Source organism: Orcinus orca, chromosome 3 (assembly GCF_937001465.1).
Source record: "Orcinus orca chromosome 3, mOrcOrc1.1, whole genome shotgun sequence".
NCBI lineage: Eukaryota > Metazoa > Chordata > Mammalia > Artiodactyla > Delphinidae > Orcinus > Orcinus orca.
In genome coordinates, this window is record NC_064561.1 from 39,162,600 (window position 1) to 39,188,609 (window position 26,010).

The 26,010-nt window shown below is 36.5% G+C and overlaps 1 protein-coding gene across 3 annotated transcripts in view; it reads left to right on the forward strand.

The window, feature by feature from the left end:
• RNF145 (ring finger protein 145) overlaps window positions 1-26,010 on the forward strand; it is a 65,886-nt gene that overhangs the window by 31,507 nt on the left and 8,369 nt on the right. For all 3 annotated transcript variants that reach the window (XM_004285243.3, XM_033415676.2, XM_033415678.2), the window contains 5 exons: window positions 5,022-5,113; window positions 12,763-12,998; window positions 15,471-15,646; window positions 19,039-19,179; window positions 21,701-21,883. In XM_004285243.3, coding sequence (XP_004285291.1) covers window positions 5,022-5,113; window positions 12,763-12,998; window positions 15,471-15,646; window positions 19,039-19,179; window positions 21,701-21,883 — 828 coding nt within the window. The remainder of the gene's footprint in view (window positions 1-5,021; window positions 5,114-12,762; window positions 12,999-15,470; window positions 15,647-19,038; window positions 19,180-21,700; window positions 21,884-26,010) is intronic.

The following is a 26,010-nucleotide window of genomic DNA, read 5'->3' on the forward strand; positions in this document are numbered from 1 at the left end:
CATTATCAGATCAAGTCACTAAATATTTAGTAGGTGGTCAGAAAGAAGCTGAAGAGAGAAAATAGGGTGGCCGTGTGGCAGAGAAGATTTAAATGATGAAACTGGGTAGATGAACTGTTCAATTGCTAGTACAATGCTTAGGGTGTGGTAGGTACTCAAATCCCGGTGTTTGAACATCTCGGAATTCCCTAGTGGCCCAGTGGTTAGGACTCTGCACTTTCTGGTTGGGGAACTAAGATCCTGCATGCTACACTGTGCGGCCCAAAAAAAAAAAAAAAAAAAAAATTCTCATTATCTGGGATCTCTTAAATTGAGCAGTGCCTTTTTTTCGCACATATTGCGAAAGATAACTTGGAGGGCTCACCACTTTGTTCTGTGTACAAATAGATTAGGTTTCTTTGGAATTAATATTGTTTGAAAGCTTTAAGTGGCCAGAATGTACAGATTGTTCCTAGGTTGTTCAGTGACACAGCCAGGTTGCTTGAGAGACTTAGAAATAAAGGTCTTTAATCAGCTGATGAATTGATAAGCTCCTAGGTTTTGTTGTTATTTATTTTTTTATAACTTGTATACTTCTCTTTATAGCAAGAGTTTTTCCTATTGTAAGCTATCCTTGGGGCTCTTTTTATACATCTTACACATTCCTTATGCCCCCAAATAGTTGCAACAACAGGAAAGTAGCCTACCACAAGGGGTGTAGAGAAGTGGATTTTCAAAGTGTTCAGTTTACTGGTGCTCAGCGTTAATTGTTAGCATTGCACAGATTGCACAAGTGAGAAAAGAGGTTTAAGAAGGGGAAGATTTTATTCAGTTACAAGCAGAATGCAGGAATTCTTGTTTCTGACTAACTTAATGCATTCTACTCTTTAAATCTAAATTTAAAAATTCTGATACTGCTTTTGAACATTCCATCTGATTCAGTCTTAAAATAGGTATAAAATTCTGTTAAAAATAGAATTTCATGGCTCTTGCCTCAGAATAAATTTTGGCCTAAAATGACTCATGGAATTTTGGATAATTCTTTCTCTGGATCCTTCTTATTTAGGCTTACTGTCTTGTTTTTTACTGTTGTAAGTGACCCACTCCGTTGAAACTGAGTAACCAAGAGTTTTCATTGCCAGCATGAGATTCCCTGAAGTTGTACATCACTTAGATATAGAGATCTTTGTTAATGTTGCCAGTTTTTTTTTTTTTTTTCACCAGTTTTTCTGTATAGTTTGGGAGGCAGTGCTCAGATTCTTCTCTCAGAAGAGATAGGTAAGTAGTGGCTGCTTGGCAAGACGAGTAGTTTAGCCTGCACCAAAGCCACTGCCCTGGCTCTGGCAAGCCAAGCTCGGCCAACCCAAAGGGACTGCAGGCCCTCTGGGTCTGGCTGTCTTTACTGAGGTGGGGCCTATTGGTGAGTCAGCCAAACAGAGAAATTCTGAAGACTGTCTTGAGAGACAGGAGTTGAGCAAAGGGGAGAGGGTCTGAGGTGCCTAGGAAAGATGTTAATTTCTTTGGTCGGGTGATTGATGCAATGACAGGTCGGGCAGTCCTGGGAGAGGCTGCAGCATTGAGAGAGAGCTGTTCATAGGGTCTTAGAAGAGGGCAAAGTGGGAGAGCTAGTGGGCAGAAACTGCTTAAACTCAGGGTGTTGTCATTGTGGCCTAAAGGTTGGTGATTATTCTGGAATGTAGTCGTCCCTTAGTGTCCTATAATCTCAACAAACCACAGAGTAATGAAACATGGAAAGAGAAAAAGAACTAAAAAGAAAATCATAAAAAGAATTAGAAAGTTAAGAGGAAACTTTAAAAACAACAACAACAGGGCTTCCCTGGTGGCGCAGTGGTTGAGAGTCCGCCTGCCACCTGCAGCCTGCTGATGCAGGGGACACGGGTTCGTGCCCCGGTCCGGGAAGATCCCACATGCCGCGGAGTGGCTGGGCCCCGTGAGCCACGGCCGCTGAGCCTGAGTGTCTGGAGCCTGTGCTCCGCAACGGGAGAGGCCACAACAGTGAGAGGCCGCGTACCGCAAAAAAAACAACAACAACAACAACAAAACCACCAAAGAAACATAGGGTAGGATAAAAGAAAAGGAAATAGTTGCATTAAACCCTTTAAAATAACCCTATGAAATAGAATGAGAGGTAAAATAAGTGATATTTAAAATAAAAAGACAGAAAAAACTAGCTAAATGGAAAAATATGAATCTAGAAATGAAGATAATAGAAGATAATTTTTAAATAGAGTTGTGAATATAAAAATAAAAATTTAAAAGACCATTACAGCATTCTGTATTTTTTTCTTACAGCATTTGTCACAATTGTAATTTAATAATGGTTAGCATGAGTATTTGTTTAATGTATGTCTCCTCTCCTGGTTTGTAAGCTTCATCCTAACAGCAACTGTGTCTTTCTTGTCTACCGCAGTATTTTCAGGGCCTAGCAGTGTGCTAGCAACATAGGTATACAGCAGATTCTTTTTGAGTTAGAATAAAAAAGTATAGAAAATATTAATTTTCCTTAGAAGTTTTGTTATGTGAAATTAGAATTTAAGGTAAGGGACTAAAGAAAAAGAGGCTTTTAAAAAGAGGGTAAGCTGAAGTAGGCTAGGAAATAATACAAAACAATTAGCAAATGTCTCAGCAATAAGAAATTCTTGATAATGTTGAGTTTCCTGAGTTTCTTATGAAACATCAGTAATATGATGACAAAAGCAAATGTGAGAGAAAATAAGACAGGGAACCCAACTCTGTCATCTCCTCCCCTCACCCCTCTCTGTGAGAGAGCTCCTGGGACTGAGGTCCTTTTGGTCCATCTTTTGGCTTTTCCCCTTGGAGGTAGTGCTCTTGTAGGCCCCCCTTTTTTACTGAGGTGAAATTCACATAACAAAATTAACCTTTTAAAGCGAACAGTTCATATAGTACGTTCATAATGTTGTATAACCGTCACCATTATCTAATTCCATTTTCATCACCCCAGAATGAAACCTGCAACCCTTAAATAGTTGTTTCCATTCCCCCTCCCCCCATCCCGTGGCAAACACCAACCTGCCTTTTGTCTTTATGGGTTGTCCCTGGCCTCTTTTTACTTTTTAATTTAATTTTTTTAAAGTCTTTATTGGATTTGTTACAATATTGCTTCAGTTTTATGTTTTGGTCCTTCAGCCGCTAGGAATGTGGGATCTTAGCTCTCTGACCCAGGATCAGACCTGCACGCCCTGCATTGGAAGGCGAAGTCTTAACCACTGGACTGCCAGGGAAGTCCCACGTGGCCTCTCTTTAAACTGGATCTATTTGAGAGGGATGTGCTATGGCCAAAAAGAAATTATTTGGCTTTAAAGGCCTAGGTAGTACTGGGACTCAGAGCTACATCTCTTTAAAATATAAATTTATTTCTTTAATAGCATTTTCAAAGACTTCGTAAGCGTACATGGTAGTTATGTGTCTATTTTATTTTAAACTTCATAATTCTCTTAATTCTTTAGCTTTCTATCTTAAAGCTATATAAAATATAATAATTACATTGACGGTTACCTATACTACTCTAGTAATCAGATATTTATATATAATTTGCACGTGTAGCGTTTGTGTCTCTCTACATTAAAACAGGATTTCAACCACTGACCTTCTGGAGTGGGTAATTCTTTGTTGTGGGGGCTGTTCTGTGCACTGTAGAATGTTTTAGCAACATCTTGGCTTAGGTGCCAGTAGCACCCCTCCACCCTTCCAAGCTGTGACAACTAAAAATGTCTCCAGACATTGCAGACTATCCCTTCAGGGGCAAAATCACCCCTGGTTGACAGCCACTGCATTAGAATCATTCCCCTTGAGAATTTGGCTTTCTCTTTACTAGAAAGAGACTTTATTTGTTAAAAATAATCCTCCTAGAGTTATAGAGGAGAATTGCAAAATCACCCAAGAAGCTTAGTCATTCATTGGTTTTTATAATTGTTCCCAAAACTGCTTTAAATTTTTATTTTAGTTTTTAATGTTGATTTTTGGCAATACTCTCCTTGCTGATTATGTAAAGGTCATTTCTTGTTTGGCTATGTTATGCTGAAGGAATTCAACTTGATTGCCTAATAGGAAGTAATTTCATGGAAAAAGTAAATACAGCCATCTGAGTTTTTCAGAAATACTTGAAACATTAAAACTATTAAAGTACAGTGAATAAAGCATTCAGCAATTGAAGAAAAGGAGAATTTTTTTTAACACAAACTTTCCTACTTTGATGTCAGAAGAACTTAAGACAACCATGTTTTACTATTACCACTGAACTTATTGATAATAAAGTAAATTCTCCCTTTTTGTGCTTCCTGCCTCTGCCCTAAAAGTTCTGTTTTCTCAGAGTGTAAAGACTCTTTGGCCAATACTTAAATCTTGTTATTTCTCAGTGATCAATGTTAAATTAATTAAATTTTAAAAGGAATATTTGATTTGATTTAAAATTTATCTCAAAATAAGTTTGTAGCCTACAAAATATTATAATTCTAATTATAGATTCCCTGTAGACTTGAAAGTGACAGTTTTTAAGGATTGTCCTGCTACAAGCTAGTTTGCTAGCTAGTTTGTGATTTTACCTGTAACTAGTTAAGTATAACTTGGGACAAACCTTTGGGGAAAAGAAGATGGGAGGGATGATGGAAGCTAGTCAAAAGAGGGGAAATTCAATGTAATAGTATTAGGTGTTATCAGTTAAGTAGTAGGGTTGAGAGATGGCATCTCAACTGGCTTTTTCCTGGGCATAAATTATTTAATAAGGTCGTGGGAAGAAAGAAAATCCCACAAAGTGGAGCCTTGGCTGCTTCTCTGCATAGTAAAATTCAGTTTCAGTAAATTCTCTTTCCAGTGCATGGACGAAGGAGATGAAGGCCATCCCTCTATAATTTTTTGTACCTAAAGTTTTCCTTAGTATAGATGTGGATAGAGGTGTTATTAACATAATATGCTTTTTATAAGAATGCTGTGCTATAGCAGCTTCTATCTCCCATATGTGCTTGGAATGTATCTAATACATTCTTATCATTTTACTTATTTAGGGACTACGTTAGGAGTGAACTGGAGTCCGCCTATGAAGGACCAATGTATTTAGAACCTCTCTCCATGAATCGGTTTACCACAGCCTTAATAGGTAAGTATTATAAAAGAATTAAAAGTGTACGTAGGAACCAACCAATCTTAATTACTATTTTCTAAAATTGGGTCATACTTAATACAAAAAACTGGAAAACTCAAAAGTTATTCATGATGACTTTCAAAACATAGCCATTGTTAAATGTTAGTCTTTTTCTTTCATACATAGGTGTTTCTTATTTTACATGTTTATGATCACATATAGCCTGTAGTTGCTTGTGTTTTTTTAAGGGTAATGTAAGTATTTGGGAAGATTAATTTTAAAATAAAGCTAATAATTACTTTGTAAGATTAAAATGAAATACGTAATGTCTTAGTATTGTTTACTGTTGTTGAAAGCCATTATCCTATAGTCAAAAATAAAGTGCCAGAAACATCAAGAACTTGAGACATGATTGAAATATTCAGGTAGCAGAATGCTTAAAACAGAAGTGTTGGCTAGGACCCCAAAACAATATAGATACAGTCCAAAGTGAAATACTAGACCCTACCATGCCAAAGTTGCAAAAAACAAAGTGAGAGAAAACCTCTCACTGTTGTGGCCTCTCCCGTTGCGGAGCACAGGCTCTGGACGCGCAGGCTCAGCGGCCATGGCTCACGGGCCCAGCCGCTCCGCGGCATGTGGGATCTTCCCGGACCAGGGCACGAACCCGTGTCCCCTGCATCGGCAGGCAGACTCTCAACCACTGCGCCACCAGGGAAGCCCATAGTATGTAATTCTTAAATTCACCCATGTAGAGGGTGTTAAGAGGTTGAATGTTGGGATTTGAAGGAGGATTTCTTTAGGGAGCTGTTTTCTCTAAAATACCTGCTGGGCCCTTCTCATTTAGAGAATTTAGTGGTAGACCATTTGGAGACACATATTTTTTTGTGGCTTAGTGGGGATACTACAGACTGGTGTCCAACCTAGGCCTGCAATATCTAAAGCTACACCATCCAAAACAAGCCACATGTGGCTTGTGAGCCCTTGAAATGTGACTAGTCCAAATTAAAATATACTGTCGTGTAAAACACATCCAATTTCTCAAACGTAGTACAAAAACGATGTAGACTGTCTTGTTAATTTTTTAATATAGATTGAATGTCTATGTGATAATATTTGGGAAATATTAGATTAAATAAAATATATTAATTAATTTTACTTTTTTTTTACCTTTATAAAATGATGCTACCAGAATATTAAACATTATATATATGGCTTGTATTATAATTCTAGTCTGATATAAAGGCCAGCACTGGGCTGGCTGGCTGGCTGTTGAGTTTCTGACCGTGGAGTGAAAATGTCTTGAGAGGTTCTCCTGTATCATCTAATCTGTGTAGGCAAAGGATGTTAGTTTACTATGGACTAGATGAGGGCCCCAAGAGTCAATGGAATTTTCTTAGGTCCTCCCAAGACGGCCCTTAAAAAGGATGAGAAGACTCCAACAGGGATTGAATTTAAGGAGCTGAGGAAAGAACCAAAAACAGCCAGAGGAGGGTACATAACAAGCATCAAGGGTACTGCAGATGAGAGATCCACAGTGATGGGAACAATCAGAAGAATCCTTAAAAGTGCCCAGGAGAAAGGAGATCCATTTTAAATACGCCAACTGTAGGGAGCACCAATACCATACCATTGTAAGAACATAGTTCAGTAAGAATTTTCTACTTCCCTCCCTCTCCTTCCCTGCCTGCTTCAGTCGTGAGTAAGTCAGGAAAAGTGTGAGATTGTGCTGGCAGAGAAAGAGGAAGAAGATTGCCTTAACCTCTCTACTCCCTCTCACAATTGCAGGTTTTCTGTTATGCCGTAGGAGGCCTCAGCTGGAATAAAGGAAAACCCTCAACTTTAAATCAGTTTCAAAGTTTTGTTTGTTATTAGATTGAGATTAGATTAGATTAGATTAGATTGTATAACCTGTGCTAGATTAGAAAAGGTATGGGACTTGCCTTAGGGGCAGGAGAACACTCAGTTCACAGAGTGGCTTTTAAGACAGTAGGACACAAAAATAATGTTGCTTTATGGCTATATCCCATGAATTGGTATATTCAGTAGTGGTGACATCCAAGTATGAAAATATTTGCTAGGTTAGAAAACTCATAAAGTGTTCTCTTTTATTCTATAATGGATGCAATTTAGTATAAATCTGTATATTTCCTTAAATTTTTCCTATCAGTGGTTATGATAGTGTGTTTACTCAACTAAGATTCAATTAATTGGAAATAAAGCAAAATTCGTAAACTATTAAGTAGCAATTTTCTTTAGACTTTGATTTTAAAGTAACTTTCTACTCCTTTTCTTCCATTTCACTAATGAACTTTTAATGAAAAATTAAGTAATTTGAATATGCCATCATTTCTTAGGATTACAGACTTCTTGGAGATAGTTCTTACAGTGGAATTCTGAAATCCAAAGAGTACATTGTGATTTTGATTTATTCAGAATTGTCAGTTGGAATAGGCATGTCAAGTTAAACAACTTCCTTTTCTCCTGGAGCTATAGGAAAGATTTCCACTAACAGTATGACTCCTTCCTTCTTTCACCTAAATAAGAGGAGTAGTCTTCTCTTAAAGAGAATCACAGCATATGAGTCATAGTCTTCTGTGAAAGAAGATAAATTAAATGAAGCCTGTAACCCCAGAGCTGAACACCGAATGTGCTGTCCTAGACTTATGGGAATTTTCAGAGCTTAAAGGAAGTTTACAGCATGCTGAACAAGGAAATTTTTTTTTTTTTAAGAAGAAAAAAGAGAATTTTATTTGAGCCAAACTGACGATTATAACACAGGGAGCAGATTCTCAGAAAGCTCTGAGAATTTGAAAAAGGAAATTTAAATATCATAGCTATGAGTACAGTGAAAGTAAGACATACCAGAATGAAAATTCCTAATCATTCCTAATATTAAAGCATTTCCTCTGAGTATTTTATTTCTTTCAGAGTTTTAGCTAATTTTTTAATCAAAGAAATATACTTACTTTTAAAACTCAAGAAATACCACAATTTTATGATGAAAATCGGTTTTCTCCTGTACCACTCCTCTCTACTCTCAGGTATCATTCCGCAGAGGCCTTTCTCCTTTCAACTCACCTAACTTTTCCCTGCTGTTTTCTCTTTTGTCCCCTTCTGGAAATTCTCTTAATTGGTAAGGTTCCTCCCACATTGAGCCCCTAATTTTCTTACTGTTCCATTTTCCTTTTTCTCTCTCTCTGTCTCTCTCTTTGTCTTACTTTCTGAGATTTCCCAACTTTATCTTACAACCCTTTTGTTGTTATATATTTTAATATCCTGGAGTTTGTTTTCTTTTTATTGTGACAGTCTTTTAAATTTCTTAGATATATTATTTACTTTGAAGCTTTCTTTTTTTTTTTTATGGTACGTGGGCCTCTCACTGCTGTGGCCTCTCCCGTTGCGGAGCACAGGCTCAGTGGCCGTGGCTCACGGGCCCAGCCACTCCACAGCATATGGGATCCTCCCGGACCGGGGCACGAACCCGTGTCCCCTGCATCGGCAGGCGGACTCTCAACCACTGCGCCACCAGGGAAGCCCCTGAAGCTTTCTTTTGTTCCTTGCGTTCTCTCCATTTGTTTTGGTCTTTGCCTTACCTGGGACAGCAGTATTTCTTAAGCCTGGATTAGAATCACCTGGTTATATTACATAAAAAATTATAAATACTGATGCCTAGACCCCATATGAGGCTGATAAACTGTAAGTTTTACTTAAATATCCTTGTGTGATCATTTGTATTAAAGTGAGTTATTAAGTTGTCGATTGGAATCTCTTTAAGGCTTACCAACGGGTATGTTTCACATTTGGTGTCAAGTGCGACTGGCTGTTTTTGGGGGGACCCCTAAGTGTGTGTATTTGTAGGTCTTTTCACTTGGACTTGGGTCAGTTTCCCCAAAGAAGAATCTTTCTGTCTCCTGTAGGGGAGGCTAGTGTCAGTGACAAGAGCTGGGTGGCAATAAACATGGCAGCAGTGTTTGGAGATCTAGAGTGATCTCATCCTTCTGGGTGCAGACTTTTATTTTAATCTCCGTTTTTCATTTGGGCACTGCACCTCACCTCTGCCCTGAGCTGTGCACAGTGCCCAGGAGCCTATTTCAGCCTTTCTGGAGAGCAAAATTCAGTCTTCTTCTCAGGGTGGGGAAAGAGTAGTGGCCTGATAGTTGTTTTCTAGCCCCTAAGATTTTGTTGACTTATCTTACTAGGTGGCCTCTTCTCAGTTTTCTTTTTCTATTTCTTTCTTTTTTTTTTTTTCTGAGGGTAGAAAGTGAGATTTATTGAGTACACTGCGGGGGAGACCAAGAGGGGGTCTACGCTGGGGGAGAGAAACTGGGCTTCTTTTATGGTCCCCTCTGGTCACCCTTGGGTTAATGTTCCACCCGTTTGGTGGTTAGGGCTGGGTGTGTCATAGCTCTATCTGCCTGGAATGCCAACTGCTTGTGACTACTGATAATTTCCCGTTGGGGGGAGAGTGCATTTGTCTTATCTTAAAAGGACCGCCCCAGCCTAAGATGGCTGTTCTTTTGTTAAGCTCTACATTTCCCCCCTGTCAGATCAGCAGAGTCAAATCATTGACATCTGGGCAACGACATCATCTTGGGCTACTTCCTGCTGAGAAAGGGTGACATTGGGTCCCAGTTGGCTTTGCTGGTCGGCTGTGGGGCTGTGGGATTCTGTGTGAATAGAAATTTTGGGAGGCCTGTTTGAGAGTAGTCAACTGTATTGATTCTAGAGGTTGGAATCCTTGTCTTGTCACCATTTGTAGCTTGATGGAATGAAGTTGGTTTTGTAGCAACTTGTTTGACGTACTTGGTGACGTTGGTTGATCAGGATGGAAAGAGAAAAGAGGATCTCACAGTGTGCCTGGATTTGCCCCAGACTAGCTGCCGCTGCCGAATGCACCAGGTGTTAGAAGTGAGGAGTCCCAAAGCTAGGCCCAAAGGACACTACCACCCCATCGGGCAGGGACAGTCAGTCGATATGGGACTGGGCTTTAGGTCCGCCAGAGAGTCAGGATGTGCAATCCCTGGTCTCCAGGGACCTTAGACCATCGGCAGTGTTGAAGAGGAGAAAAGACTTTCCAGAATGTAGCCCTTGGGGTGACAGTGAGTCGGAGCCCGTCTGGAGACCTTGGGTCCCGCTGAGCAATAACCCTGGCCGGGGACCTTCAATTGCCCCAAGTCATTAGGCCGATCACTACTATTGGAAGACTGATTAGAAAAGGCAGACAGAGGCATTCCCTGTATGGGCCACCAAAATGCTGTGGAATGTGGTGATGGGGCTGGCAATGTGGGTGGTAAAAGAATTCACCGAGCCAGAAGTGAGGGTAGAAAGCGAGATCTATTGAGTACACTGCAAGGGAGCAGAGGGTGAGAGCAAGCTGTGGGGGAGGGGATCTGCCTCAGTTTTCTTTATTATTAGGTGTTTTTCTCTTTCTTAATGCCTTTATGAATGTTTTTCATGTGATTTGAATATCAGTTCTTTAAAGGCTAAAATTAGTACTTTGTGGGAAAAAATACCACATATGTTACATACAGTGTAGTAGATTGTTAATAAATTTTCATCTTTGTATAAAAATAGTTGCAGTTTTTTAATTCTTCTAACAATAATATGGATAGAACACAAATTAGAATCTAAAAATATTGTTTTGCTTTTCATTGGCAAGAAGGAAGAGAATTTGACTGATTCCTAAATTAATTTGGAAGATGACATGTTCAAGAATTTCTAAGAAATTCTGAGAGGAGCAATAAGAGGAGACTTGTCCAGTCAGTGAAAAGGAATAGTGGGCACTGTCATCAGAGTAGAGCACTGAAAAAAATTAGCAAGTTCTGACACAGACACAAAATACACAGAAGATTCTGAAGTATACCAAAGTGGCATTTCAAATTAATGAGAAAAGAATTGGATGATTCCAATAGCTAGTTTTGAGACAACTGACTACACATCTGGAAAAACAAACATAGGTCTTTACTTTTTACCTTATTCTAAATAATTTCCATATATATTAATTTTTAAATTAAAGAAAATATAGGTGATTACATGTATGATCTTGAGTAGGGGGAGCCATATAATTAACCATGGCACCAGAAGTAGAAACCATTAAGGAAAAGATTGATAGGTTTGACTCTTTATAATACAAACTTCTATACTATGAGAGAAAAAGTTATTAAAATACTCAAATGACAGATTGGGAAAAGAGAATCATATGATAAAGGAGGTTAATATCTTGATCAAACAACAGAAGGCTACACATCCTAGTAAAAGAATAGACAAAGAATGTGAACAAACGTTTTGCCAAATAATTGCAAATGCGTTTACATGTTGATTGGACAAAAAGTTCGTTTGCGTTTTTCTGTAAGGTTACGGAAAAACCTGAACGAACTTTTTGGCCAACCCATTACTTATTGGTAATGTTCAGTGCTACTGGTAAACGACAAAATACAAATTTAACAAAAACTTAGAAAATATTCCTTGCCCTTCCCTTTCTTAAATTATTTTCACTGTTGACAGGTAGGTGAGAAAATGGGCACCCCTGTACACTGTGTGTTTTGTGTCTGTAGGGCAATTGACAGTATGTGTTAAAAGCCTTAAAAAATGTTTCTTCTGACTCAGTAATCCCACTTATAGGAATTTAGGCTAAGAAAATATTAGGAAATGTGCTCCAAGTAGTTTATACAATGATGTCATAAATGTACAGGCTTATTCATAACAAAGCATTTTATAATTATGAAACATTTGAAAATAGCCAAATGCTAATATTGTCATGTGCATTCAGTTTTTTAACTAAAAAAACAACAAAAGCCTTTATTTATTTATTTGAGAGATATATGCATAATATGTATTAAATGAAAAAAGTTGATTGTGTGTATGCTATAATCTCCTTTATATAAAACATTTGTGTATATTCACATGCATAGAATAAATCTGAAAAGGTAACAATATGAATAACTTTGAGCACTGCCTAGGTTTCAGATAAAATGCTAAGGCTTTACGTGCAATACCTTATTTAATGAACACGACATTAACAGTGCTACCTTTGGGTGACAGGATTGTAGGAGATTGAGGCTTCTTTTTCCTTTTTCCTTCTCTGTATTTCCTAACTTTTCTATAATCATGCATAATCCTCTGTGAGAAGAATTGTTGTTTAAACTTCTCAGTTTTAACTTCTCATTATTGAGTCATTTGGGAAGGCTTGCATGGTCCTGTAGAAACAATTAAAGATTGAAAACCTCAGAATAAATCTTGTCACAGCATGATCTTGGACAAGTAACTGTATCTCTTGGATTTTATACTTTCACCTCTAGAGGAGAACAGTTAAATATTGAGGGCCTTTGTAAAAGGAGCTAAATATATTTAGTTGTAACTGAATTCTTTTTTGAATGAGACATTTTAAAAAATTGCCATATTATATATGCCATCTGGAATGTGATGAAGACCAGTGGATATTTGTGCTGCTTCTTTTAAGTTAGTCCTAGGGAATCGGTGCCCAAAATTCACAGAACATGTAATTTTGGTCAGATGAAATTAAAATTTGATTTAAAATATTATCTAAGAGATCCTAACTAAACTCCTTCAAAAGCTGTGTCATCATCCTTTTCAACAGTGTTTTGTTTTTATTTTGTGATTACCAAATCTCGAAATTAAATATGTTCTCCCCCCCATTTTAGGTCAGTTGGTGGTGTGTACTTTATGCTCCTGTGTCATGAAAACGAAGCAGATTTGGCTCTTTTCAGCTCACATGCTTCCTCTCCTAGCACGCCTCTGCCTTGTTCCTCTGGAGACAATTGTTATCATCAACAAATTTGCTATGATTTTTACTGGATTGGAAGTTCTTTATTTTCTTGGGTCTAACCTTCTAGTACCTTATAACCTTGCCAAGTCTGCATACAGAGAGTTGGTTCAGGTAAGACTGTGTAGATAAAATTCTACATAAATATTAAGTATATTAAAGATTTAGTTCACTTTTATTTCACAGTCATGGTCATGGTAACATTATGTTTGACAGTTTCAAAATAGTAACTGTTTTCAACCTAATTAGGAGCATCTGAGATTCTTTATTAAGTTCTATTGAGAGGCACTAAAGTGAAGTAAGTGCTTCTCCAGAAGCAGATGGTCTGGGTTCTCACTCTGATGCTGCTGTTTACCAGCTGTGTAACCTGGGGTTAGTCACTTAAGTTTACTTATCTGTAAAATGGAGCTAATAATAACTGTTGTACTTAACGCATAGGGTAGCCGTGAGATTTGAATGAGTTCAGTGCCAGGTAGATGATATTCAGTGTTAACTATGATAACAAAGACAAGAATGATGTAGAATTGAATACCTAGAGGTCAAATCCTGTTTTTTTCCTGATTATAGCCCTACTGTGAGTACAGTTTTTTCCTTACGTTTGTTTAATAGACTGAGAAGTTAAATAGTTCTGGGCTATGGTATGACAGATTTCATTTAGATGTGGTGCTTGGACTGATTTTGCCAACATAACGTGCTTCTGTCTCTCCTACTTTTATCAGCCTTTGCTCTCAAACAGATTATTTCCAGACACAAACAGTAGGTATTGAGGAGATAAATAGTTCATTTGATTTAATCAGTGAATTTCAGTATATAAAATAGGTCTTAAAACTGACATTGGTATAAAGAGAGTATTAAAATGGGCATTCTCTCCTAGCTCTTTACTGTGTGCGTGACCCTAAGGTACAGGAAGCTTTCAGATTGGTCAAACTGATACTACTAAATGAATCCTTTCCTTGTTGTTATTGTTGTGGCCCCAGGGGCAGATTTTCCCAGAAAAATTTCCTAAGCTCTTGGCCTTACCCTGATTCTACTGATTTCTTCATCTTACATAATGATTAACTTGAGCAACTTTCTTGAAAGTAGATCTTCAGAAGAAGATGAAGTTATTTTCATACTCTCATTGAACAGTTTCTTCGTGGGGAAGGGTTGTTGTATGCAGGGTCAGAATGATGAATTTATGTATTTTTTATTTGAATTCAATCTTGTGGAACTACCCTGGTTTGTAAGAAGTGGTAGATATTCAGTAAATATTACTTGGATACTGTTTATTTAGTTACCATAAGGACAAAGCCTCCGTTTTTCAGTGTCATGTTTACCTTCTTGGTTGCCATAAGGTTCTTGTAGCACAAGGTGTTGCAGTTGAAAATAAAGTATAGGTTATGAAATTCGCGACCTGGAAGGAATTGGATAGACAAGAAGTGGAAACTGTCAGGTATTTTAGTGGTCTTTTCCTTGAATGGAAAGAAGGAAAAGTACTCTACCTCTCAGTGATTAGTTTGCTGCTAATAGTAATTTTGCAGCTAGCTGGACAATTTCCTTTTTCTTGCAATATTTTCTAGTTGGGAAAAAATGGGGGTTAATCATGACTCAGTTTTAGAAAAAATATTTGATTTACAGATGAAAAAATGTAAATTTAGAATAAGCTACAAGTCAGTGTATTTTTATTTAAGGTCTTTATAGTTTTTGAAAAATTCTGGTGTCACACCGAGCATTCCGGCAAGACCAATTGGCTGCTTAGGTTAGAGCTTGTAACCTACTTGGCAGAACCTTGTTGTGTTACCAGGGTCCAGTCCCTGGCTTAGTAACTCCAGAAACTTGGTTACAGCTGTACTCCTAGGCTGAATCAGATTATGAGAATTAATTCCTCCTAATCAGTCTCATAAGGAATTGTTTTATAAACTAGACAGCTAATTTATTGACTTATAGTAGTTTAATAAACTTTTTTTAGGTGTACCTTTTTCTCTGGTGTTAATACACTTGGCAAACCAAATCATTTGAGAAATGTTGCTTGATAAATACACAGTAGGAGCAAGGGGAAGTGATTTGTCTGAGGGAAAAGAATTCCTGTCTTTGCTCCATCATAAACTTCTCCAATGATTATTCTGTCTTCCATCAAACTACTTCTCATCTGTGACCTTCCTGAATAAACTCTGGAAAATTCTTTTATATTTCCCTTCCTCCTAGCCCCTCAAGCAGTATTGCATTGTTCATGCTAGTCCTGATCATTTTGATTAGACATGAGTAAGTTTACCAAGGCTCCTCACACTCCCTTGACGTAGTTTAACTCTGACTGTGACTTTATTTTGACATTATCCCTGAACTCTTAGGGCAGTTTACTGTTGCCATTTGATGAATGTGTGTCAACAGTTAATAATAATTCAAAGTCAGGAAATTAACAAAGACATGCTAATTCCTACTTGTATGTATAGAGCTAACTTTGAAGGAATTTAGTTGAAATAATCTTGCAAGAAAAGAAAAGCTACTCAGTTTTTCTCTTTCAGTACTTTAGGTTAAACTCTTTTGTGTTTAAATGTGTTTATTGAAGTGATACAAGGTGTTTTCCTAAAGTCCTATTTTCTTACTCAGGTAGTGGAGGTATATGGCCTTCTAGCCTTGGGGATGTCCCTGTGGAATCAGCTGGTAGTCCCTGTACTGTTCATGGTTTTCTGGCTCGTCTTATTTGCTCTTCAGATTTACTCCTATTTCAGTACTCGGGATCAGCCTGCATCACGAGAGAGGCTTCTTTTCCTTTTCCTCACAAGGTAATTAATAAGAGTATACGATACTATATATAACCCTAGGAAGAGAAAACTTTGATCTAGGAATAGTAAGTTTTTCAAATTAACTTTTGTCACTCTTTTTATAGTGCTTCATATTCAATTAAAATAGGATTTTCACTCAGTGGATGCCTAGGTCTGGCAGTGTAAGGAGGTGCTAATATAATAATGGTGGTATATTTGGCTGCACTGTAGACCGTAGTACAGCAAATGATTTGTGGAAAGGTATGTAGCAAATTGTAAAAATGTTTTTTCAATTTCAAGTTAAACTACTGGAAAAGAAATATGTTACTAAAAATAACTATCACTTTGAGTATTTAATATGTGCCAGCCACACTAATAAACACTTCTTCATACTTACTTTTATAGCAGCCCTGCAAGAAAGGTACCTTATTATCATTAGCATTTCAGAGGTAAGGAAATTGTACCAAGAGTAACTTGCCCAGGTGCCAGTGCCAAAAGAAGGGATGCTGACACTCAAACCCCATCTGAGTCCAAATCCTATGACTTACCTATACACTTTCACTATGCCCTGTTATTTTCAATGTTTTGCTTCCGTATTAATATAGAGTCAAATAATGGTAAAATGAGTATATCATAGTATTTTACTATTTAACCTAAAGGAATTCTAAGACTTGGTTTCTAAAATAAATTATTTTAAAAAAATCTTAAGTCATTAGAGTCCTTTTTCTACCTCATTATCTTTGTTGTGAGCTTATCTAGACATTTGTCACTGTTAAATTCCAAGTTTCCATCTCAGTCCCTCAGAATCTAGCAGATGGGTCTACATCTTCATTCCCTGGCTCATTGTCACTTTAAAAGGCAAGAAAGAAACTCTCCTCCTGGGAAGTATAGGCGAATACAACTTTAGAGTTTTAGTTAGTAGAGCTGTTGTTTCGCAGCCATCCAAAATGATGGCGTGTTGTGCACCAAGTGATGTAGGGGAGGAGAAGTTTAAGACAGATTTACTCTCTTTAAGGAGCATGTTACTTGTTAAGATTGAAAACGTTACAAAGTTAAACAGCAATAAAAATGTCATGGGGCGATACCTATTTTGACAAGTAAGTAAAATAAACTTATTGGTACTGAGTCAGATTTTGTACTTTCTGAGACTTTTAATTAAAAAGTAGCTTTTATAAACATGCAATAAACTGATATCAAACACATTTTAATGGCCAATTCATTGTTTCACTGCTATTTGTTTTTATGTAAGTATCATGGAGATTTTATGCAGAGTTTTAAAATGGTCCAAAAAGTAACTGAATTTAAAGAGAAAGAGAGATATACAGTTCAGTGGTTAGGATAACCTAAGTGTGGGACTGGGATTGGTCATGTTTTAAACCAGATTATTATCCATTGTGAAGCACAATCAAATGAAGCATAGTATAATGTAAGAGGCTTAACAAATCAGTAAGCTATGAATGAATTTGGACTTAACAAAGTAAGAAAATAATGCTGCAATTTTAGGTGAGGCTTAGATATCCTGCCAAAATAATTTTCTTCTTTATTCCTTTTCCATACATAGGATAGATTGCCCCTTCTCTATATAAGAATATTTTAATTTGGTGTTTTATAGAGAAGTTCCTGTGTGGTTCTTTCATTAATTTGTGTCTCTGTAAGCATTGTTCTTTGTCCTTCTTGATGCACTTGTGCGTTAGGTTATGTGTGTATGTTGCTTTGCCAATGAACAACTTACTCTCAAAAAGGAGGATCACAAGTTTACCAGGATACCCTGACTAAAACAAACCAACAAAGCATGGCAAACAAACTGAAAAACAAAAAGAAGGGTTTTTTTGCAGCCAGGAAATAGAAACTAAAATCAATAAAATGTCTCATCGAGGAGAGATGGGAAGAAAAGTTTTATAAATTTCCCAGCCTCTTTCACTTCCCCAAAGCTAGGTTGAAACCTTTTGTTTTCTTTAGTATGCTCTTGAAAAATAGCACCACACATTTTTTTTTTCCCCACACATTTTTTTAAAGTAAGAGAAAAAGAATGTGCTCCTCTTGAAAATGTAATTAAATCATACTGTTTGGGTAAAAAAGATTTCTTTAAAAATAGACACAAGAATAGAGAAATTGTTTGGACATTCAGTAAAACTTTCAGACTTTTCCAATGGCAATGAAGTAAAATTTTTAGTGTTATTTTTAGCCATGATCCTCATATTTTTAAATTACTGGACAATTTGTTGAAACATGGTATATAATGATTTTTCTGAGAAAAATATCAAACATTTCAGAAATTAGACTTTTAAGAATGCCATAAAATTATTTATTCTGTAGCTGTCAACTACCATGATTGGTAGATATTTTGGCTCCTAATGGAAAACCAGACATTTTTTTCCTCATCATAATGCACAGTGGTCTACGTAAAATTAGATGTTTTCACATAAAAAGTAACTTAAAAACAGTTGTGTAAGAAGGATAACCGTGTAGCAGAGGCATGGAGCTACATAGTAAAGGGCAGATACTGATTTGCCTGAATGAATTCCTCATCCATGCAAGACATTATTCACTGAAATTTCAAAACTTGATACCATGCTTTGAATGTTTTTTTATTAGTTGCTTTGTAAATGCTAAATCCAAATTATTGGTACATAATATTACATATATTTGCAAAATACTTGTGAAATTATTCTCAAATGTGTTCAATAAAAGTATTGAATGTATTTCTATAAAATATGAAAGTATTTCCAAGGTTTAGTGCAAGTCCAGTTCTCCTTATTAAAAATTGCTATTAAAATTATTTTGAAATGGTCTTGGGCTATATTCTTGGACATGCTTTTGAAATAACCCAGAAAAGACCTGCATTTACCTACGCCTAAATTAATTAAAATGTAAAGCACCAGTAGCATGGAAGACATTGTTGGAGTGAGAGGAGTCAGGGGCTGCAGAGTCTGCACAGGCCCTACCCCATAGCAGTTTGGTCAGAGAAGGAGTTTTGACAAGGAACCACATTAGCAGTACAGTCTGATCAATTTGAACAGCCAGAACCTTTCAGAAGAACAATGGGCAACTATATACATTTCTTTTGAATATTATCAGCATGTTAATTAGATTTTCTTAAGGTTTGAACAAGATTTAAGCCTTCAGAGTTTTACTACCTTTGAAGGAGATGATAGTTAATAAAAATAAAAAAGACTGTGTTTCAGATTTGGTGCTATGTGCTGAATATTTGCCAAAGAGTTAGAAAAATGAGGTTAGGATAATAATAAGAATGGATTTAAATTATTAACAGAGTGGTTAGGTGATTTCATCTCAAATTTTGGGTGTTTTCATTGAGGATCAGATCAAGCTTGGTGGTTATTTAAAGGCCTAAGATGTTTCAATTCCAAATAAACAATTTTTATCGGACAATATTTCCCCCCCTTTTTTTCTAGTATTGCTGAATGCTGCAGCACTCCTTACTCACTTTTGGGTTTGGTCTTCACGGTTTCTTTTGTTGCCTTGGGTGTTCTGACACTCTGCAAGTTTTACTTGCAGGGTTATCGAGCTTTCATGAATGATCCTGCCATGAATCGGTAAGTTCTTCACCCTGAATAGCTCTAGACATTTAAATCTTATGTAACTTGAAGAAGGAATGATGAATTTCTTTGTTGATGAATTTTAGAGGAAATGGAATTTTGAGGACTTTTTTTTTGGAATGGTTGCAATATTTAGATTAAAATACTATGAAAAAATAACTGAATTTCTGTGTATAAAAGATGTATTTTTATTATATCTACATAACAATGTATATTAGACACTTTCCTTTCCTAGATTTATTTAAGAGATTTTTGGATAGCTTGCTTTTTCCCATTTGACGTTTGTGTTGCTCTGCTAAAATCAGATTTCTAAATTCGATACTTTCTTAAAGATTTTTTTTTATGTTTGAACATAATTTTGATACTGATTGAAGTTTCAAAGGATGCATTAATGAGGATGCAGAATAGTTATTCCAGTTGTTATTAAATCACTAAGATCAGGTATTAGGAAACTACTTCTAGAACTTGTCATGATTTCTGTTATCTGAATTAACATAGAGGTTTAATGGTTTCATTTATATAAGTTTATGTAACCTCTTCTTAAAGTATTTAAATTTTTATGGACTATTTCATGATTAGTAGATGCTGAGTACCTTGTAAATTGAGGGGAAATTTTAATTTGTTGTGTATTAGTTTTTTAATGACAGAAAAGAAAAAACCTATGCTCTGTAATTTTCCTGCCAGTCCCAGCTAACACCTTTATAATGGAAAAAGGGAGTGGGGACAAGATAGAAAAATAATTCATGTTTAAGTTCACAGAATTCATACCATTCAGAAAGCACAAAATGGAAAATGACAACTTTCTTCCCCTACTTCCCATTTCCTCTCCCCAAAGGTAACAGCTATAGATGGTAATTTAAAACATTTCTTATAGGGAAAAGTATATATAGTCTTTTCCACATACTATACACATTGTTCTGTACCTTATCTTGTCACTTAATATGGTTTAGATAGGTTTTTTGTTTTGTTTTTATGTCAACACATACACCTCATTCTTTTCGATGAATGCATAGTATTGCAAAAATAATGTATCTTTTTTTTTTTTTTGCTATTTAAAAATAATGCTGCTATGAGTGTCTTTGTTCATGTCTCTCTTTTTAAACCCTTAATTAGGAAAATTTTAAACCAGTAAAGCTGAGAAAATAGTAAAATGAACCCCTATGTATGTACCTGGCACCCATCTCCAGTAATATGGCCAGTGTTGTGTGTTGTGTGCCCCTGTCAATTCCACCTACCTTGTCCCATAACACCCCCTCCCTAGCTGCATTTGTTTGGAGCAAATCCCAGATATAATATTATTTTACCTCTAAATCTTTTAGGAAAAAACCATAACTACAATAGAGCATTCATTTCTGATAGAAGAATTCCTTGACATCAGATACCCAGTTGGTGTTCATATTTCCCTAATTATCTGTCTAAATTTTAAAAAACATTTTGTTTGCTCAACTCAGGATCCAAATAATGCCCATGTTGTAGTTGACTGGTATGCCTCTTAAGTCTCTTTCAATATTTAGTTTCCTGCTATCTCTTTATTTTTTCCCTTTAATGTTATTTGTTGAAGACATCGGATTGTTTGTCCTACTTAGTTTTTCAGTCTGGATTTTACTGATTGTATCCCCATGATGTCACATAACATGTTCCATTGTTCACTTTATCTCTCAAATCTGTGTGTGTGTGTGTGTGTGTGTGTGTGTGTGTGTGTGTGTGTATATCTTAAAAATCTATATCTATATATCTTAACTTTTGTAGTACATCCATAGGGTAAATTACTAGTAATATTATTGAATTGAAGGATATGTACATTTTAAATTTATTAGCAATTCTTCTCCAGAAACATTTTACCTGTTTATATCTCAACATTAGTCTGCCCATATTTTTTTACATTCCTTGTCAGTACTTGGGTCATCAGGCTTTGAAATATTTGCTAATTTGTGTATCTGAAAACTGTACCTGTCCTTGGCTCATTTCTCGTTTATTTGTAAGATTCTTTATAATTCAAGTCAATAGGATAAAAAGGTCTTAGGACTTTGTATATATTTTCCATATGGAAATTGAATTTCAAAAAAAGTATTTTTGTTTACGTTTCTGGTTCTTATGGTCTTCTTAAATAGACCTTCCCTACTCCAAGATTATAGAGACATTCACCTGTGGTTCTCTATTTTATAATCGGGATATAGCTCATGATGTAAATATGTATATAATTCAGTGGATATCTAAGAATGGTAGGAGTGTCTGACTCGTTAGCCAAGCCTGGTTTGAATACTTTTATTTATCTGAGAAGTTGCTTTTTTTCTTCTCACTGTATGCTAAAATTATAGCTATTATGTTTTGCACATGTAGTGATACATTATGCTTGTATATTATTACACTGACATTAATATTCTGATCAAGTTCTTTTGTCGAAGTCAGAATAGATCACAAATATGTAATAACAGTCTAAGCCTTTGGATTATTTTCCCTCGGAATTAAATGTGATTCTGATTATTGTTTGTTTTTCCAAAAACGTGTGCTTTTCTAGGGGCATGACAGAAGGAGTTACGCTGTTAATCCTGGCAGTGCAGACTGGTCTGATAGAGCTGCAGGTTGTTCACCGGGCATTCCTGCTCAGTATTATCCTTTTCATTGTTGTAGCTTCTATCCTGCAGTCTATGTTAGAGATTGCAGATCCTATTGTTTTGGCGCTGGGAGCATCTCGAGACAAGTAAGAAACTTCCTAAAAGAAATTTTTGTCATATTGTTTACATAAGTTTGTTGTCTGAAGATCTAGGTATTGTTTAGAGACAAGATGGATAAATAATTGGTATTAGCTTATTAACAAGTTTACCTTTTTATTTTTTCTATGTATTTGACTTTTCTGTTTTTTTTTCCTCAACATTCTTGTATATAAAAAGTCACATTAAAGGCCAAGTAATTACAAATCAGCTTTTTCTTCTTCAGAGAAATGTAGTACTTTTTTATACTTATACAGTTTTAAAATTAAGAATGTAGAGCATAAAATTCAGCACAGTAAATATAACAAATAATATACAATTTTATTCTGTGCAGTGCTAAAGGAGAGGAAGCATTGAGAGAAAGGGCAAATGAAGGAGAGAAAAATAAAGGTTTCAGACAATCATAAAGATGGGCATTTATGGGGCTTCCCTGGTGGCACAGTGGTTGAGAGTCCGCCTGCCGATGCAGGGAACACGGGTTCGTGCCCCGGTCCAGGAAGATCCCACATGTTGCCAAGCGGCTGGGCCCGTGAGCCATGGCCGCTGAGCCTGTGCGTCCGGAGCCTGTGCTCCGCAATGGAAGAGGCCACAACAATGAGAGGCCCGCGTACCAAAAAAAAACCCAAAAAACGATAGGCATTTATGGAATAACAGTCTTATCTGATGGCGTTTTGCAACTAACTGAGGTTATAATGGGGGTTCTTGACACCTTATGGGACCAGCTGGATTCATATTCATCTCATATTACAGAAATTTTCATAAGGAATAAAAGTCAAATTATTTGGCTCTTTAAGATACTATGATGTAAATATGTATAATTCAGTGGATATCTAAGAATGGTAGGAGTGTAACCTACCTAATGGTAGGCTTATGGTAATTTATACAAGGATTTTCTATAAGGAATTGCTTAAAACTCAGTGCCACTATTTTTTTCCAGCATGCTTCTACATACTCTGATTATTGATTATTGAAATACCCGATTTAATTGCTTCCTTGGTGGTGCTTTATAAGTAAGGAAATTAACATTTTAATTATAGTTAATCAGATTTATCTTTCTATCCCCATATCCCATATTGCCAAATATTCTGAAAACTTGTCAAACCCATAGAATGGCTGAAAGAGTCAATTTAATTTAAATAAGCTCAAAGCTCTTGGATATGTTTCAGATAATTTTAATCATTATATTTATTTGAGATTTGGTTTTTAGGTTTAAGGTTTCTCAGCAGAAGCATTTAAGATGTTGAATTCAATGGTGAACTTAGTTAAATAGTCACTTAAATTGGGGTTTTGACCTAAGTACAGTTACTATTTTGTCATCTCTGGCAGTATCCTTTAGTATTATTAATTATACCAATTAAAAGACTGATATAATACAATAGAAAGTTTGGAAGAGAGAGAGAAATAAGACCATAATTTCACTGCCACAGGCACCAGTAAATTCAGTTCTGGGTCCTTCCAGGGTGCTGAACTAGCATCATTACTGGCTTCTTCCTCCAAGATCAAATACAGAGGAAATTTAGAGGGAAAGAAGCAAGACTGAGAAGCCCTGTGTGTTGGTGTGGAGTGGTTATTTTGGATTGGTGTCACTGTTGTTACTCGTGTCTGTAGCAGCATTAATTGGCCTGAGGCAAGAGAGGCTCTTGGCTGTGACAGGATGAGATAGGAATGAACAGTTACGGTTCTGTTCTTACTTCTCTCCCACTACTGCCTATGGTAATTAGAATGTACAATCAACAGTTAAATGGCAGTACTTTTTAAAACAAATGAAATGGAAAAGTTGTGAGAAAAATAAAACTTATTAGAGCTGACTTAAGAATTAAAAAGCTTGGATAGTTCTGTTAAAGAAATGGAAGCAAATGGTAAACATCCTAACTCAGATGGTGTTATAGGCAAGTTCTACCAAACTTTGAAGGAGCAGATATCCCTGTTTTAAACAAATGCTTTCAGACAATAGAAAGACTATCCCCCCACCCCTGCTCATTCTTTGAAACCAGTATAAATCCATATTGAAATCAAACAGACAATTTGAGAAAGATAAAGTTTATTTCACTCAAAATAGGAGATACTGTGAAGTTTTTATAATAATATTCTCAAGTATAGACAACTTGACCAATGGAACAGAGCCCCCAGACAGGTCCATATATATATGGGACTTTGGTGTATGGCCGAAGTGGCATGTTAGATGAGTGGGGCAGGTGGTTCTCTTCTGTAATGTAGCTGGAAAAAATTGGTTTCTAATTGGAAAAAGGTGGAATTGGATTCCTGTCTCACAGCCGTAAACAAAAGAATCAACTCCAGAATGGTAGAGCCTTAAATGTCAAAATAAAAAATTAAATCTGCATAGAGTAGTATATTTTGGACCTTCAAGTAGGAAAAAAAAATTATTAAACTGATGGAACTGGCCGTGAAAGACTGAGACTAAGAATGACTATGATTATGAAAGAAAAGAATGATAAATCTAACTATCAAAATTAATAACATTTTCTAAACCTAAAGGAAACTTGTATTAGAAATGATAGTTACAAACCTGGGAGAAGATATTTATAGTATTCACACTTCCTCAAGAATTACTATCAAGAATATATATGTAAATAGCTCAGATTGGTGAGAGAAGTGGATAAAATACATCATCAGCCTTTTAGTGAAAGCGGAAACAATGAATATGAAGAGAGGTTCAGTGTCTTTAGTGGTCAGAGAAATGTGAATCAAGACTGCTGTGAGATACTGTTTTAAACCTGTGGAAGTGGCAATGAATAAATAATAGAAAAGAAGGAAGGAAGGGAGAGAGAGGAAAGAAAGTCAGCTGATACCTAGGGTAGAAGAAAACATAGGTCCCCAGATATCCCACGTTTCTGGTGGGAGTGTAAATTAATGTAATCACTTTGGAAAACAGTTTAGCATTATCTCCTCCTACATAGATACTCAAGACATTCTTGTGCATGTTCAGGAGGGACATGTAGAAGAATGTTCATAGCACAACTCACAATAGCAAAAACCTGGGAACAAATCATGTGCCAATCAAACAGGAAAGGGGGTGAATACATGTGATAATAGTCACAGTGGAATGTTAAAAACATAGTGATGCATTAAACATTTTGAATGATTCATAGCAATATATAAAGTAAATCCCCAAAGATGACAATATAGAATGTTTTGTTTTGTTTTGTTTTGCGGTACGCGGACCTCTCACTGTTGTGGCCTCTCCCATTGCGGAGCACAGGCTCCCGACGCACAGGCCCAGCGGCCATGGCTCACGGGCCTAGCTGCTCCGCGGCATGTGGGATCTTCCCGGACCGGGGCACGAACCCGTGTCCCCTGCATCGGCAGGCGGACTCTCAACCACTGCGCCACCAGGGAAGCCCTAGAATGTTATTTTTATGTCAAAAACAGAATTTTAAAATACACTCTTTAGGAGTACATATGGATAAACAAAACTGTAGAAAGGGAAGCAAGCAAGAGAGTGAAGAGTACAGGACTCATGAAATGGTTTCATTGGGTGGAGGGAGGCAGGACATGGACTAGGCTGGCCTGCCACATGGTCCAGGGCCTCTTTTGTACGGGGAGATGGGTTCATGAATGCTTGCTACATTTCAGGTATTTAAAATAGCTAATTGGATTACGAACTAATAAAAAAGGGGGACATGCACAGACCAATAACGATAGTGCATTCTGAACAGAGGATTGTGATTAATTCAATTAAGTGTACCAGGTTTGTAATTAATTCAATTAAGTGTACCATTAAAAAAGGAAATGGAAAAATTTCCTAATTCTCACATTAGGTTAACAATTAAATGGTAATATTGAAACTCTGCTTCTCTCTGTCGTTAAGGAAGTAACTATTAGGGGAAAATCCTCACACATCTTGGTGTTGCTAGGACTGGAGGTAATTTCCAGTGTTTAAACTTAAAAATGTGTCTCAGATAGTTTTAGCTGTAGATATAATTGTTACTTTTATCCAGGAATTTTATTACATTTGTTAGCAAGGAATTTTACAACTAGAGTCTACTGTATTCAAATGATATAGCAGAGTTTCAAATTCCGCTATTCGTTTTTGTTTTTTTGTTTTTTTGTTTTTTTTTTTTTGCGGTACGCGCGCCTCTCACTGTTGTGGCCTCTC